The sequence below is a fragment of the Zootoca vivipara genome, chromosome 16 (genome assembly GCF_965207765.1).
Source record: "Zootoca vivipara chromosome 16, rZooViv2.hap1.1, whole genome shotgun sequence".
Classification (NCBI taxonomy): Eukaryota; Metazoa; Chordata; class Lepidosauria; order Squamata; family Lacertidae; genus Zootoca; species Zootoca vivipara.
In genome coordinates this window covers 42044859-42059201 of record NC_142599.1, presented here as the reverse complement: position 1 = coordinate 42059201, position 14343 = coordinate 42044859, and the positions used below count along the sequence as shown (strand labels likewise).

Here is a 14343-nt window from a genome sequence, read left to right as displayed (position 1 = left end):
CACTAGAGCCAACCGCGACCACCGGCGAGAAGGACACCCTGGAAGGAGGCTGCTGGGGCCGCAGGAGCTCCTTTCCCTTCCTCTGTGCTCCAGGGGGAGAAGAGGCACATCCACGTGGCCATTGATCTCGCTGCTGTGTCCACTGAGACAGGCGGTCACTCGCTTGGAGAGGGAGGGGTTATGTGTTGTTGGAGGAGGACTTGGAGCAAACTCCGCCCTCTGAGGTTGGGAAATGAGCAGTTGTGTGTCTGCGAGAGGGTGCGTGCACATGGTCCATGACTGACAAGGAAGGAAGAGGCTCAGCGAGAGACCAGAGCCTGGCCGGACGAGGCTGCTCGGTTGGGTGGCAGCGGATGGGGAGCCGCGGGGCTTTCTGAGCCGACAGCCGAGGATGCCTCTCCCTGGAGGAAGGATGCTCTGGGGCTGTGCAGGGATGCTCCTCTGCCTGGCCGGGTTGCTCCTGCCTCGGAGCGCCGCCTCGCCATGCCTGGAGCAGTGTAGGTGCTACATGAACACCTTGTTCTGCCAGGAGCCCAACACCATCCAGAACTTGGCGCAGCTGCGGGGCTTGGAGAACTTCACAGAAATGTGAGTGTTGCCCGGGGGCGGCTGCCTGTGGGTAGGTCTGATGGGAACGGGATGGGTGGGGTTCTGCAACTCCTGTCTAACTCCTCCATGAGTTCCTGGTAGAAGGGCGCAGCGGAGGTTGGGGTGCCTTTGCCTCCAGAGAATTTGGACCTCTGACTGACACATTTCTTGCAAAGCAAGCTGGGGAAAAACATCTCTAGGCTCACAGGGAGCCGGTAGAGGTTTAGGGGATTTTCCTAAAAGTGAGAGAATGCAAATCTAGCATCTAAGGGGTGTCTTATTTTTAAAAAATCAGAGATGTACACACACACCCTAAATAAACGTCTATACAAAAGGGTTGGGGGCAAGTGTATGCACATATCTTGACCCACTGCATGCTCTTACAGCACAAAGATGAGTTTGAATAAGCCTCTACCCAATGATGACCCCCCCATGTGAAATCTTTAAGGGGTGGAGAACCCAGAACCAAAATGCCACCTGAGAACAGCACTATTTAGGAAGACGCTCACCCTGGGTAGGCGCCTCCACTGAGCACTTCCTTGAGTGGAAATAGAACCGGCATGAATCAATAATTTTCTATTACATCTTCTGAATAGCATTATTTTAACATCAAAGAATAGGTTTAAGCTTTTTATTCTTGGACCAAAATCCCAACTCCAGTTGGAGAAAGTGAATGCAGCCTACTTGAAAATGGGATTGGGGGGGGGGGCTTAAAGTGATCTGTCCCTTTGCGCAAACAGGTGTGCTCTCTCCTCTCCTTCCATCTTCGCAGGCGTCTCCCTCCCTCCAAGCATACACCCACCTTTCTTCTCCTATACAACAGGCACGTTGTATAGGAGAAGAGATAATAGGGGGCCTACGGCATCGCAGCTCCAGTTTCCCCCCTCCCGAAGAAACCCCTGCGCGTGCAATGCCCACGCTTAAAGGCACTGGATGCTCATTCCGACGTGGTAGCAAAACTCATGAGAGGCTCGCAATACACAGGCAGAAACTGAGAAAGCTGGATTGAGATAGGTGGGACAGTGTGCAGAGTACTAGGGACAGAGAGAGGCTATTGCGTGCGTGCTTGACTGGTGCTGCCCTCTCTGCCGAGGTGCCTCTTCTCCTGCCTTGCTTTTTCCTGCTCCGGAGGCTAGGACCGGAACCAATGGATTCAAGTTACAGGAAAGGAGATTCCGACTAAACATCAGGACGAACTTTCTGATGGGAAGAGTTGGTTGACAGTGGAACAGATTCCCTCGAAAGGGGTTAGAAGTTTTTAAACAGAGGTCGAAAGGCCATCTGTCAAAGATGCTTTTGCTGAGATTCCTGCATTGCAGGAGGTCCCTTCCAACTCTGCGATTCTACGAATCTATGATCCTGGCCAAGCAAGGAGCAGCTTAGACCTGCTCGCTGTGGCCCTCAGACTGTGGCTGCGTCTCCTTCAGCCAGGAGCGCTTCCAGAACAGCTCAGAGGTGGACCTGCAGCCCTGCAGTCGGAGGATGTCAGCGAGCCTTTCCAAGCCACTTCCGTACAGTGGGACTTGGATGGGGGCTGCTGCGGATACTTAACACTGGCTGCGCTTCTGTCCGTCATAAACCGGCCTCAAGAGGGACCTGTGGTTAAGCCCAGCGAGGGGCGAGCCGGACAGAGGCAGGCAGAGCCGGCCTGGCTTCTTCGCTGGGGGAGGCCGGCCGGCCGGCCAGCAGCCAAAGGACGGACAGAGGCGACGGGAGAAGCCGCAGTCTCCAAATACTCTGTGGTTCCAGTGCAAAGGGCAGTGATAGGCTGGCTGAGCGGTAGGAAGGCAAATGGCACCGTAGGAAGCAACAGGACATGGCAACGGCTGCTGGGGAGGGGGGAGGCATGTCTAGTGGCTTTAGCTGTGCAACATCTGCAGACAACATCCAGGATTCACCACCGCCCAAGCACACTAGCTTCCCTAGCCAATATTACTCGGCTATGAGGGATCGCCAAAGAAGAAGAAGAGAAGACAGTGTGATAAGTAATATTGCTCAATGAAATGCGCTGCTCTTTTGCTCCTCTTGGTCCCAGTCCCCCTACTGCACGGGTGTCAAACACAAGGCCTGGGGGCCAAATCCGGCCCGCCAGACCTCGTCATGTGGCCCGCCGAGCGCCCCAGCCAGCGGGACCCAGCAGCGGGACCTTGCCGCTGAAGCGCTGCGCCGACAAAGCGCTGACAAACAGCTGGGGCGGGGGAGGGTAGAAAGGTGGCCGGAGCAGCGCCGCACGGAGAGTCCCGAGCCTCTGCGACACAGCAGTGCTCTGTAGCACTTTGAATCCTCCTCCTGCCACGGCTCGGCGCCTGGAAACGGCTGCTGCTCCTGCTGAAGCACAGACAAAGCACCCAGCAGCAGCGCGTGGAGGAGGAGGAGGATTCAAAGTGCTACAGAGCACTGCTGCGTCCCAGAGGCTCGGGACTCTCCGCACGGCGCTGCCAGGCACCAACCCGGCAAGCCGCCGCCGCCTCCTCCTCCTCCTCCTCTTGCCTCACCTCCTCCTCCTCCTCCTGCCGCGGCTCAGCCTCACGAACGTGCAACTCTGAGGCTTTACGCACTTCTCCTAAAATGGACACCCGCTGCCTCACGCTGCACAGGAAATGCTTTTTGCCCCTGGGTCCCTTCGCGCTCTTTTCTGGCGCTGAATCAAGGTGGCGACCCTCCTTTCCCTTTCTTTCTTCCTCTCTCTCGTTCTTATTCTTTCTTTCCCTCTCCTTCCTTCCTTCTTTATCTCTGTCTTCTCTCCCTCTTTCTTTCTTTTTCTTTCCTTCTTTATTCCTTCTTTCCTACTCTTCTTTCTCTCACCTCTTTCCTTCCTCTCTCCCTCCTGCTCCCTCTTTTCTTTCTTCCTTTCTTCCTTCTGTCCTTCCCATCTTTCTTCCTCTCCCTCATTCTTATTCTTTCTTTCCCTCTACTTCCTTCCTTATTTCTCCCTTTCCATCTTCTCTCCCTCTTTCTTTTTCTTTCCTTCTTTATTCCCTTCCTTATTTCCTACGCTTCTTTCTCTCCCCTCTTTCCTTCCTTCCTCTCTCCCTCCCACTCCCTCTTTTCTTCCTCCCTCCCTCCCTCCCTCCCTCCCTCCCCTCCCCTTCCCTCTCCCTCTCCTCAGAAGCATAGGATGCTGCTTTATACTTCTGGCCCTTAAACCCTGGAACCAGGAGAGCAGCTCCAGTGAGTCAACCTCAGCCAGTCCCTTTGGTGAAGGGTGGTGGCTCACTGGCAGAACATCTGTCCTGCATGCAGAAGGACCCCAGCATCTCCAGGTACTAGTAGCTCTGCAAAGGTCCTGCATGAAACCCTAGCGAACCTCCACCACCCAGTGCAGTTACCAAAAATCATTTTTCAATAAATTGTACAATTGTACATTTGAATATCTACTTGCCATTATTCTGACTATGTTTCTGCTTTCAAAGCTAGTTATTACTTACATTATTACAAAAAACAGTAATAATTGAATGCAGTGACAATAATTTATGATAATAAAGAGTGGACACATAGTCCTACAGATACAACCGGCCCTTTGAGGGTGACCAAACTGCTGATGCGGCCCCCAATGAATTTGAGTTTGACACCCCTGCCCTACTGGGAGCCCGTCTGGGCTTCAAGGCTGCCGATCCTTTCCTAGAGACTCCCTGGCTGATGCCAGCTCAAGTCCAGGAACTAGCCTGGCTGCTCACAGTGTGTTTGCGGGCAACTCTGACTCCCCTGAGGAGTCTTGCCCCCACCTCGCCCTTTGCTGCCGGGATGGGAAAGTGCCTCAGCCCTGCCTGTTGAGAGAGAGAGAGAGAGAGAGAGAGAGAGAGAGAGAGAGAGAGAGAGAGAGAGGCTGTTTCCTGGAAAAACCACCCAGGGAAGGATGCTAGAGGAGTCCCCATTCCTCTCGCCTTCATCCCAGCTTGGCATCCAACCCTCTGACTCTGTGAACTGTTTTAATGCTAGCATGGTGAAGATGGTAGCCTAACGGTGTCTCAGTCCAAGAAAAGAGTGGGGGGGGGGGCTACTCAGTTGAATGGGTTTCTGAAAGAGGCAGTGTCGGCAATGGGAATAGTTAAGGATGGTGCTGACAGTCTAACAGGCAGAACAAACACCATGCTATCTACCGGTATCTATGGTGCAGTGACTCTGGTTATCACATGCCCAGTCCTGGCTCCAGAAGGAGAGAGCACAAATAAGCTGTAAAGCCACAACCAAAACAATCTCTGGGCTGGAGCACTTTCCCCACAGAGGAAGGCTGGGGTGGGGGTGTTGCAGTTTAGAGAAAAGACCAATTAACAGGTGGCTTCACCAAAATAAATTGTTTTGACAATTGTACTAGGTAGAATAAATTCTTCACACACCCATAAGAACCTATGGAAGTCCCTCATACAAGATGTGGCAACAGCCAAAGACTTAGTACACATTTCAAATGCATCCCATAAATTCCAGAGGGATATCAGAGATGGCCCCTCAATGCATCCAGAGTCCAGAGACAGTCTGCCTCTGATTTGCAGGTGCCTGGGACAAAGAGGAGGCAGATGAATTGGCTGCTAGAAGGACCTTTGTAAGGCAGGCCCAACACCTTTGCGGGGGCAGAATAGCACAGAAATAAGAACTCACAACTCCTGTTTATTAAAAACTTCATTCCACCTTTTAATTGTAGCTATTTCTGTAGTCCTTTTGGTACCAGACAAAGGCCTTTCTGTTCACCCAAGTCTTTCAAATAACTCAGGAGATGTGACCCCCTGTTTTTAATTTGATGGATGTGCTAAGTTGTTTGGATGTGTTGCTGTAGATTTTCTACCTCTCACTTTAAAATGTTGTTTTCCTTTGGTTTTTAATTGTTTTTACTTATAAGTGTCCTCCCCTGAGAAGCATAAAAATGTCACGAATACATTTCCCAAAAGTGAATTCTCAGTTTTTCCCCAAGCTGACCGCAGAGCTTTCAGGCTACCCAACACACCAATTTTTTTGAACTATCTTAGAAACTCTGAACCCCCCCACCCCCCCCCCCCATGTATTTGTGCTGTCTTTGTCAAAGGGAAGGTATGGAGTGGAGGTTGAGAAGAATAGGGCCCCCACCCCTGCCCTTTTCATTTATTATTATTATTATTATTATTATTATTATTATTATTATTATTATTATTATTTGTATATCATAGGGCAGTCCACGACATAAAAATACTAAATGAGAACACAAAATACATAATAAAACAAAAACAAAAACAAACCAATAAACACCCCCCGGGTCCCACAAAAAACATTTAAAAGGCCACAGAATGTTATTCAGTCCAAGGCCTGGTAAGATGATGATGAAGAAGAAGTATTTATATGGTTAAAGAGAAACATTTTCACCTGCCACCTAAAGATATGTAATGAAAGCACCAGGCAAGCCTCCTTGGGAAGAACATTCCACAAAATGGGGAGCCATTGCAGAAAAGGCCCATTCTCACGTTGCCACCCACCTCTTGCAGAGGTAGCACATGAAGAAGGGCCTCAGATGGTGAGCTCAGGGTCTGAGTAGATTCATATCAAGAGAAGGGATCTTGACCAGGTGAGCAACCTAGTTGCTGAATTCTGCACTAGTTGAAGTTTCTGAACCATCTTTAGAAGCACACTGCAGTAATCTAACCTAGAGGTTACCAGAGCATAAGACAACAGATGTTAGGCACAGCTTGGCCACCAGCCGAAGCTGATGGAAGGCACTCCTCACCACCGAGTGACAGCAAAGGATCCAGGAGGACCCCCAAGCTGTGTACCTGCTCCTTCAAAGGGAGTGTAACCCCATCAAGAGCAGGCAACCTCCTCTCCATCGGGTCTAGGGAACCACCCACTAACAGTGCGTCAGGATTGAGCTTCAGTTTGTTGCCTCTCATTTAGTCTCATTAGGGCAAGACAATGGTCCTGCAGTTGTAAAGGAGAAGCAGAGCTGTGTATCATCAGCATAATGTAGATGTTAAACCACATAAGGGATAAAACTGAACTGTGAGGAACCCACATTGAAGGTTCCATGAAGCCAAAGAGCACGCCCAAGCACCACCTTCTGGAAATGATCATCCAAGAAGGACCGGGATCCCCACAAAGCAGTGTCACCCATGGGAGAGAGTGGTCTTTCTCAGAGCCGACTTGGAATTCAGCAACAGTAGCCACAGACCCGAGGCTGACAGGACAACTGCAGTTAGGGACTGGCACATGGCAGAGTCACTAACTCCCTGTGCTGTGTGCCCCTTACCTGGCCTTCCATGTGGACAACTGACTTGCAAATAAAAGGGCAAGAAATAAAAGGCTGGGTAGGCCAGATTTTATTTTATTTTATTATTTTAGATTTATATACTGTCCTCAATAATAAGACCACAGATTTTGCTAGTTGATGGTGCAGAGAGTGACATAGCAAAGGTTCTGGGTTGTCTGGGGCGTGGGAGATCTGCTGCCTTAAAAGCATGAAGATCTGATTGTAGCATTATTGACACTTTTATTAAACAAAACTTTTGTCATGTTAATTTTGTATGCTCTATAAATATCTGGAAAGGCCCCTCCAACAGCCAAAAAGAATGAAACTGAAATATTTGAATGGAATGATAAAATGCATTTATGATACAATCCTCTGCAGGTCTACTCAGAAAAGTAAAATTATTTCAATGGAAAGCACTCTGAGTAAATGTGCAGAGAATTGCAGCTTTGGCGTGAGTTATATTCAAACAAATTCAAAGCTTTACTTGGAAACTGCTCTTATTGGAATACCCTCAAGGATTTTAAAAGACAGCACCTCAATAGCTTTTGTCATGTTTTCCCTTAGGTCAGTTTTTATTCTTTATAATGAAAGAGCTGAAAACTGTTTAATGTATTATTTCAGCAGACTGGAAATCTGTGTGCATTAATATTTGTGCTTTCTAGGGAAAGCCACCTGAGAAAGGTTAATCATTATAATGCTGATTTTAGAACTGGAGGTTGTAACCATGCCAGCTGTCCAGTTTGACTTGTATTCTGTTCATCCTTAAACTGGCAAATTTTGCACACCACCCCAATGGACATATGGGGAGTTCACCTACAAGAACGCTAGAAAATTCAGCCTCTTGTAGGACTGTGGCCAGCCAGCCCAACTCCTTTCTAGGTGCAACAACACAAATACTTCTTTGCAGGAGTGAGGAAGGGAGTGAGTGAGTGTGTGATCTGCATCTGACTTGGCTGTTCAGGGGTGTGGAGGTCCCCCTACCCTGATGCTACAGCCCCTGAGGCCTCCTTGTCAGAGACTTTGCTAATAGCTCTTCTCCATCTTCTGTACTATAAATGGAGGGCAGCTGATGGGCCATTACAATCTTCTCTCCAAGGGTCCATCAATTATCCCCCACTGGCTGTGGCTGGGAGAAACATTCCTGGAAGATCTATGTTGGGACAGACGCCAGCTGCAGGCTGAGCAAGTGTGGGCAATGCCACTCCCATTCACAGGCGGGAGACGACCAGTCATGCCAGTGACCATTAGCCACATGAGGCACCAGAAGCAGAACATGGTTTAAACAGGCTTAGAAATATTTCGCCTTTTCTCTTATAAATCCCTGCCCACTTGAAGGTGCTGTGAAGGGTGCTCTGGGATTTTTCTGCTGTCCCCTATTCCTTAAGCAACTTCAAGTTCTCTAATATGCTTGAATAAGTTAGACTAGAAACCACTTTCTATCCAGGGAGGCGCAAAGAGTGTGTTGTGTGTCATGGCCTAAACTTCATACTAGCAGCCACTGGGACCACTTTTGGGGTGGGTCAGCAGTGAATCAACTGTTGTTGTTGTTGTTGTTGTTGTTGCTGTTGTTACTATTACTGTTGTTATTATTATTATTTCATTTCTATACCACTTTATATTTTAAAGAAAAATCTCAAAGCGGTTTACAGCATATTAAACATCAACAAAACAATGCAGAATCAAACATTTCTTAAGAAAGTAAAACATGAAGTACCAGTACACAGTCAAAGCAACACAATTAACAGCAGACTAAAATACCATCTCAAATATTTCAAAATAAAACATTACAAAGAAAGTCAACTACAGAATACATATTTAGCAGAAACAAAGTTAAAAACAAAAATGAAATCTTAAACATTTCAAATATAAAATGCACATTTAAAACAGCATAATTAACAAGAGAATGAAATATTATGACACAGCTGTTTGGCAGGCACAAAAAGATGGGGCAAAATAATCCAATAATTAGGATTTGTGGTCAGGCATAGTGATGTCCCTCCGGTCTCCCAGGGGCCTCTTGAGTAGAGCTGGGTGAGTCTGGGCCAGGGCCTTGCAGGGAGTGGCCTTCACGCCTCATGCCTGATCAGAAAAGGTGCAAGGGAGAAAGTGTGGACTGCTCCTCCCATCTCCAAATGGGAATAATGATCATCACACTAACAGCGAGAGATGCAACAGCAGCTGCGTGGAACAGAATAAGCAAATGTAGCAGATCTCTATCTGCTACTCTTGTAAGATTCTGGGTGCAATTCAGCAAAGTGAGAGGGAAACTGTCAGGCCGCATCCTGTGGGCTTCCATTGGGCAACTGCAGCATCTGTTGCACATAGCTGCCAAGTTATCCCTTTTTTAAAGGGATTTTCCCTTATGCTGAATAGGCTTCCTCACGAGAAAAGGGAAAACTTGGCAGCTATGCTGTTGCAGCAGGTCTGTCCACCCCAGGGCATTGCCAAAGCCCCACTGGGCTTCTTTTGACCCAATACTTGTGGGAGGTTTTGTGGAGAGACTGCGGTGGAGGTTGCCCTGGGTGCAAGTGAAATCCCTCAAAGGGCATCCTCTGCTCTGCTGCCATTCCCGGCCTGTCTGTCACAACAGAGCCAAGGGGTCCATGTCTGCCCCCCCCCAGCCAGTCTTGAAATTGAAGCCTTTTCTTCTCTCCTCCCTTCACTTCATGCAGCCTTTGCCTGTTCACAGCAGCGGATGGGGGCTGCCTTGTGCTTGCAGAGGGAGCTCAAGGAGAAGCTGGCAAGGCTGCAGGGATGCTGGGTGGGAAGAGAGGAGGCAGTGCCACGGAAGGAAGATGCACACAGCTCAGTGGCCAGAGTAGAAAGCCCCACAACCATTTCCCAGCTTCTCAAAAAATGAGGTAGTGACCAACAAAGTTCTTCTTAGAGTACACCATTTGAAACGAATGCACCAGAGTTACTACTGTCCATTTATTACAATTGGTTTACTCTGAGCAGAATCAGTGTTGGATGCAACTCCTGAAGAGCTGCTGCCAGTCGGTGTAGGCAATGCTGTGTTAGATGGACCAATTCAGTCTAACTCAGTACAAGGTAATGGCTTCCTGTGTTTCCCTTCAGGCTCAATTTCTTGCTGGTTGCTTTCCCCTCTTCTTAGTAAAATGGCCTTATTAGGACATAAATGGGTTTTTTTTAGTTTTCTTCCAAGTCAAAAAAATAAATAAAATTAATCCATAAAGTAAAATTTGACAACTTCACAGTGAACAGACTTTTTGGGGGTGGGGTGGGGACAAGCCTGAAAATGTACACATGCCTTCTCTGACCCTAGATTAAGTCTGTTCTTAATCTCTGACCCTAAGTCTGTTCTTCCCAGGAACCATAACAGGGAATGTATTATCTATCTAAAGCAGTGGTTTTCAACCAGTGTGCCGTGGCACCCTGGGGTATCTTGAATGGTCAGGGGTGCTGCAGGCAACACTGGTCTCTGTCCCTCTTTTCTTCCCTCTCTCCTGTGATGCCCTGTTGCATCTCTGCCTCCCAAAGGCTTGCACAGCTGTTTGTTGCAGAAGCCCTAGCTACAAGCCCTGCAGGCAAATGGTGCCTCTGGGGCTGGCCAGGGGGTGCTTCCTAGGCCCCTGTGGGCAGTGGGAGGGAGGAGGCATCTCTCTTTGGGGCTGGGAGGGCAGCTCAGAGACCAGGGGTGGCAGCTGCAGCTGCTCAGGGGACTCCCAAGGAGAGGGGAGAGGAGGCTGGGGGAACACTCCACAAGAGAGGGTGTTCGAAAAAGGGTGAGAGGCTGCCAGCTCTGCAGGCAAGGGGTGACATAACTGGGCTTCTGAGCCCCACAGGGGTGCCGCAGAAAGAATGTTTATCCAGACTTTTTATTAGGCAAGCACTTAACCATGACACAGCGTGAATATGGCTTGACAGGCTCCTCTCCTTCACAGAGTCATTGAGAACCAGAGCCATCTGACAAACTTGACTCAGGACGACATGAAGAATCCTCGAGAGCTGAAGAACCTGTGAGTCTCTCAGCTGCTTGGTGGGTCTGTGGGGAGGCCACTGAGGCGGCTGGAAGTGTGTTGTGTGTGGTTGGGGAGCCTTCTCCTTTGGGCAGAGAGAGACGTTTCTGCCACAGCAGAGAGTATGTAGCTCTGCTTTTGCTCCCCTTCCAGCTCCTGGTCTGCTTCCACCCTACCTCCTTCTACACCTCCCCCATTTCAGGCAGCTTTGGAGGAAGGGGAAGGAAATGCTTTCCCCAATGCTGAGCAAACAGGAGGAGCCCTGGCGCAGGGCCCCCAGATTCAGGGCAGGTGCCTATTGCCTAAGCCTGGTGAGCCATGAGGTCTCTGAAGCACAGGTGGGCTTCAGAGGCGCTTCACTGGAGACATCCCCCCTGTTTCTTGGGAATGATGTCAGGGCCGGGTTACGGAGAGGAGAGGGTGAACAGCCTCACCCTGCCCCATATTCCTACCTGTCTTGGGAAATTTCCTCCCATTGCTGAGGATGAAAATTCCTCTAGTGTCATTTTCTAAGATGAGGGCAGAGAACCCCATGGAAGAGCCTCACCACCCCACCCCCACATAGCCCCATCTGCCCTCTTGCCAGCTCCCCTGACATGCAGGGCAAGGACCCTACTATGGCTTCAGGAGCCCCACTGCCAGGAGCACTCTCCACTCCACCTGCCTGCAACTGGCCTGCCTCCATCTTCTGCTCCATCCTGCTGAGGCCAGGGACATTTGGCCAATGCCTCTCCTGAGGTGGCACTGCTGCCTTCCTGGGCCCAGACAGGCATGGAGGTAGAGAAGTGTTGCTGCAGCAAAAACAGGCCACTCGGAACTTTGGGTTTCTTGGGGTGGCGGCTTCCTGGCCAGCTGTGCTCTGGCTGACTTTGCTCATTTGTTGCAGAACCATTTCAAGGACGCAGCTGCAGTTCATTGCACCAGACACTTTCAGAGGCAGCCTGAACCTGACGCATGTGTAAGTACCTGGCTCCTCAGCCACAAGCGCTTTCCAAGTCCACACCTTTGCATCGCCCAGTGCAGGGCAGACTGTGCCTCTTTGCGGGGAGGACAGGACTGCTTGGGCTCCTCTGCCCTGGGCCTCCATTTCCCCCTGGGAATTTCAGCTGCCTACCTTGTGACTCCCCTTCCACTCCCAATTTCCTTGCTCGGAAGGTCAGTTGGGTTGGGGCCAGGGGAGCTCCTGTTCTTCAGACTCAGTACTGGAGACATGCTTAGCAAGTTGTTCTTTTTTGGGATTGTGGTGACATGGATGGAGGCAGCAGGAAACTGCTGGGCAGCTGAACTTTCCTATGGTGGAGGTGAAGAAGGGAAGGCAGCCCATTGCCAGGTCTCCCCTTTCAAGAACCTGATTGTTTTCTGCTCCCGCTCAGGGTCTCCAGTCGCATCTCCTCCCCCTCCTGTGAGGCTTGCAGGAAGCCCCTCCCTCAAATGCAAACCCCTCTCCCCTCTCCAGCACCTTCCGAGGCCCTTCTTTGCCCCACTAGAAATGGAGGGCAGGTTGATCAGGGGAAAGTCACCAAGAGCAGGCCTCTGGCCCCTGAGGGCCCTTTGCCATGGAGATGCCCTGAAGGCCAGCTGTCCAGTTGTCCCATGCGGCCTCCCAGTCTGGTTGGGCAAATGCTTGACAGGCAGGCTGAGCCATGGCCCGTCAACAGGCAGGGTGGACCCTGGCTATGGCCAGTTTGCCAAAGCAGGTGTCAGCTCTGTCTTTGTGGTGAGGGGCTGCCCCACATATAAGGGATACAGTGGGACAAAGTGCGGTCATTCCACCCCTCATCCAAGAACAGCCCCCTCCCCAAACAAGCTGTTCGTCTCCCATAGACCATGGACGTGGAGTGGATGGAGACCCCAGCCTCCTCCTCCCTGACTGCCCCCACCTCCAGCTTTCCTCTCCCTGCCCTTCCCGGCATGTTCATTGCAGCCCTGGGCTGGGAGGACACTGTTTATCATAGTTAGTGTTAATGTCCCTGTACAACAAGGAGATATTGATTTGCTCCCATGCAGCTCATGGCCAGCGGCTGGTAGCCCACCCCCACCCACCCCCCAACTTCCTGCCCAGATCCTCTATGGGGGGCTCAGAGGAACAGGCATTGTTGGCCCTGGGAGATCAGCTGGGGTGGAAGGGGGGGCTGCCACTGGCTTCCTGGCTTCCTGCTCTTTGAGCTTTCCTTGTTAAGATCTTAGGCTGAAATGATGGCCATAAGCCTGGAGGGCTTTAACAGGGGACTGGACAAATTCATAGAGGAGAAAAGGCTCCCCAGAGCTACTAGCCACAATGGCCATGCTCTGCCTCCACAGTCAGAGGCAGGAAATGCTTCTGAATCCCAGTTACTGGAAACTGCAGAGGGGAGTGTTTGTGTTGCAATCGGGTCCTGCTTGGAGGCTTCTGGCTGGCCACAGTGAGGACAGGAGGCTGGATTAGATGGGCTCCCTTGGCCTGATCCAGCAGGGAGCCTGCAAGGCTCTAAAGGGATGGGGCATTGAGGGGGGTGGGCTGCCTTGCCTGGCAGCCTTTGAATGCCAGAGACCATCCTCTCATGCTGCTCCCAGGCATCCAAGGTTCAGCCTGGGCCTGTTTCCCAGGTTCTCTCAGCAACACAATCACTGTAGCAGAGAGAGAGCTGCCCTGCAGTTAACAGCAGTTTCAGCCAGGAGACCCTGCATCTGTTTAACTTCTGCCTGTCTTACACTAGCAGAGACAGGCAGAGGCCCATCCCAAGGCAAACGAGGCTTCTTTTTCTCTCTGTCCCCATGCAGGAACCTGGCCTACAACCAGCTGCGCTTCCTGTCCTGGAGGCTCTTCCACCACCTCCATCTCCAGGAGCTGTAAGTCTCCTCCCATTGGCCCTTTCTGGATGGGGCATTTGGGAGAGCTGTGGTGCTTCAGGGCCAAACCCCTTTCCCACATGCAGGGCCCTCCTGCTGGTGCTACTGAGGTTTGGGGTCTTTTTCAAGGGGGAAGAGGGGGCAGCTCTGCTGATTTGTTCATAGGAAACATCAGGAGGGGAGTGAGACTGTGCTCTGGTGCTTTGCAAGCACCAAGACCCCGAGGTTTCAAGGGCTTAAACACCCTTGTGGCCACTTGAATCATGTTGCTGGAGAGAAACTGAGGCACCCTCTCTGGGAGTCACTGTGGTCAGTGGTAGCTGCGTGGCCAGATGAAAAGATGCAATGTTGGGGTGGACTCCTGCTCCTTTGGTGGAAAGGAGAATTTCAGCTGGTGTAAAATGCCTGGCAAACTCCTTTTTTCAGGGGATTGCAGTTCCTTCCAAATTTACAATTCTATGATTCCTACACCTGCAGAAGAAAGCGCCCTCCCTCCTGCAACTACCCCACCCCACCCCACCCCACCCCACCCATGTCTCTGCATGGGCTGCAGCTGTTAATCTCTCCTGGCTAAGTCATCTGCCATTTGGGCAAGGGGCCAGCTCCCTCCTGGTGGTGCCCTTGTTTTCTTCTGGCTTCATTGATTTGGAATAATGACCTCAAGTTCTGTCCTGTCTCATGATGCAGTTCTGAAGATCCACTTCATGTTAAGAGGAGAGGGGAGAGGAAGCTGACTTT

General features: G+C 50.7%; 1 protein-coding gene across 2 annotated transcripts in view; it reads left to right on the top strand.

Annotated features, from left to right (window-relative positions):
• Positions 1-252: 252 nt before the first annotated feature.
• The window catches only part of NTRK1 (neurotrophic receptor tyrosine kinase 1), a 29732-nt gene continuing 15641 nt past the window's right edge, over positions 253-14343 (top strand). For both annotated transcript variants that reach the window (XM_088659375.1, XM_088659374.1), the window contains exons 1-4: positions 253-588; positions 10702-10776; positions 11663-11734; positions 13537-13605. In XM_088659375.1, coding sequence (XP_088515501.1) covers positions 392-588; positions 10702-10776; positions 11663-11734; positions 13537-13605 — 413 coding nt within the window. In that variant the 5' untranslated portion in view covers positions 253-391. The remainder of the gene's footprint in view (positions 589-10701; positions 10777-11662; positions 11735-13536; positions 13606-14343) is intronic.